The sequence below is a fragment of the Rhincodon typus genome, chromosome 11 (genome assembly GCF_021869965.1).
Source record: "Rhincodon typus isolate 14 chromosome 11, sRhiTyp1.1, whole genome shotgun sequence".
NCBI classification, from domain to species: domain Eukaryota; kingdom Metazoa; phylum Chordata; class Chondrichthyes; order Orectolobiformes; family Rhincodontidae; genus Rhincodon; species Rhincodon typus.
Window position 1 is genome coordinate 13,589,645 of NC_063342.1, and position 331 is coordinate 13,589,975.

General features: G+C 57.7%; 1 protein-coding gene across 1 annotated transcript in view; it reads right to left on the reverse strand.

Annotated features, from left to right (window-relative positions):
• The window catches only part of LOC125484406 (mucin-5AC-like), a gene marked incomplete at its 3' end in the record, with an annotated part of 3,673 nt that overhangs the window by 1,454 nt on the left and 1,888 nt on the right, over positions 1-331 (reverse strand). Inside the window, exon 4 of the mRNA XM_048603028.1 lies at positions 145-269. Within this exon, the coding sequence (XP_048458985.1) occupies positions 145-269 (125 nt within the window). The remainder of the gene's footprint in view (positions 1-144; positions 270-331) is intronic.

Consider the following 331-nt stretch of genomic DNA (forward strand, 5'->3'; position numbering starts at 1 on the left):
TGGGCACGCTCGATGGACTGGGCACGCTCGATGTACTGGGCACGCTCAATGTACTGGGCACGCTTGATGTACTGGGCACACTTGAAATACTGGGCACGCTTGTTGAACTGGGCACACTCGATGTACTGCGCACACTAGATGTACTGGGCACACTCGATGGACTGGGCGCAATCGATGTACTGGGCACGGTCGACATACTGGGCACACTCGATGTACTGGGCACGCTCGAGGTACTGGGCACGCTCGATGTTCTGGGCACACTCGATGTACTGGGCACACTGAATGTACTGGGCACACTCGAGGTACTGGGCACGCTCGATGTACTGGGCAC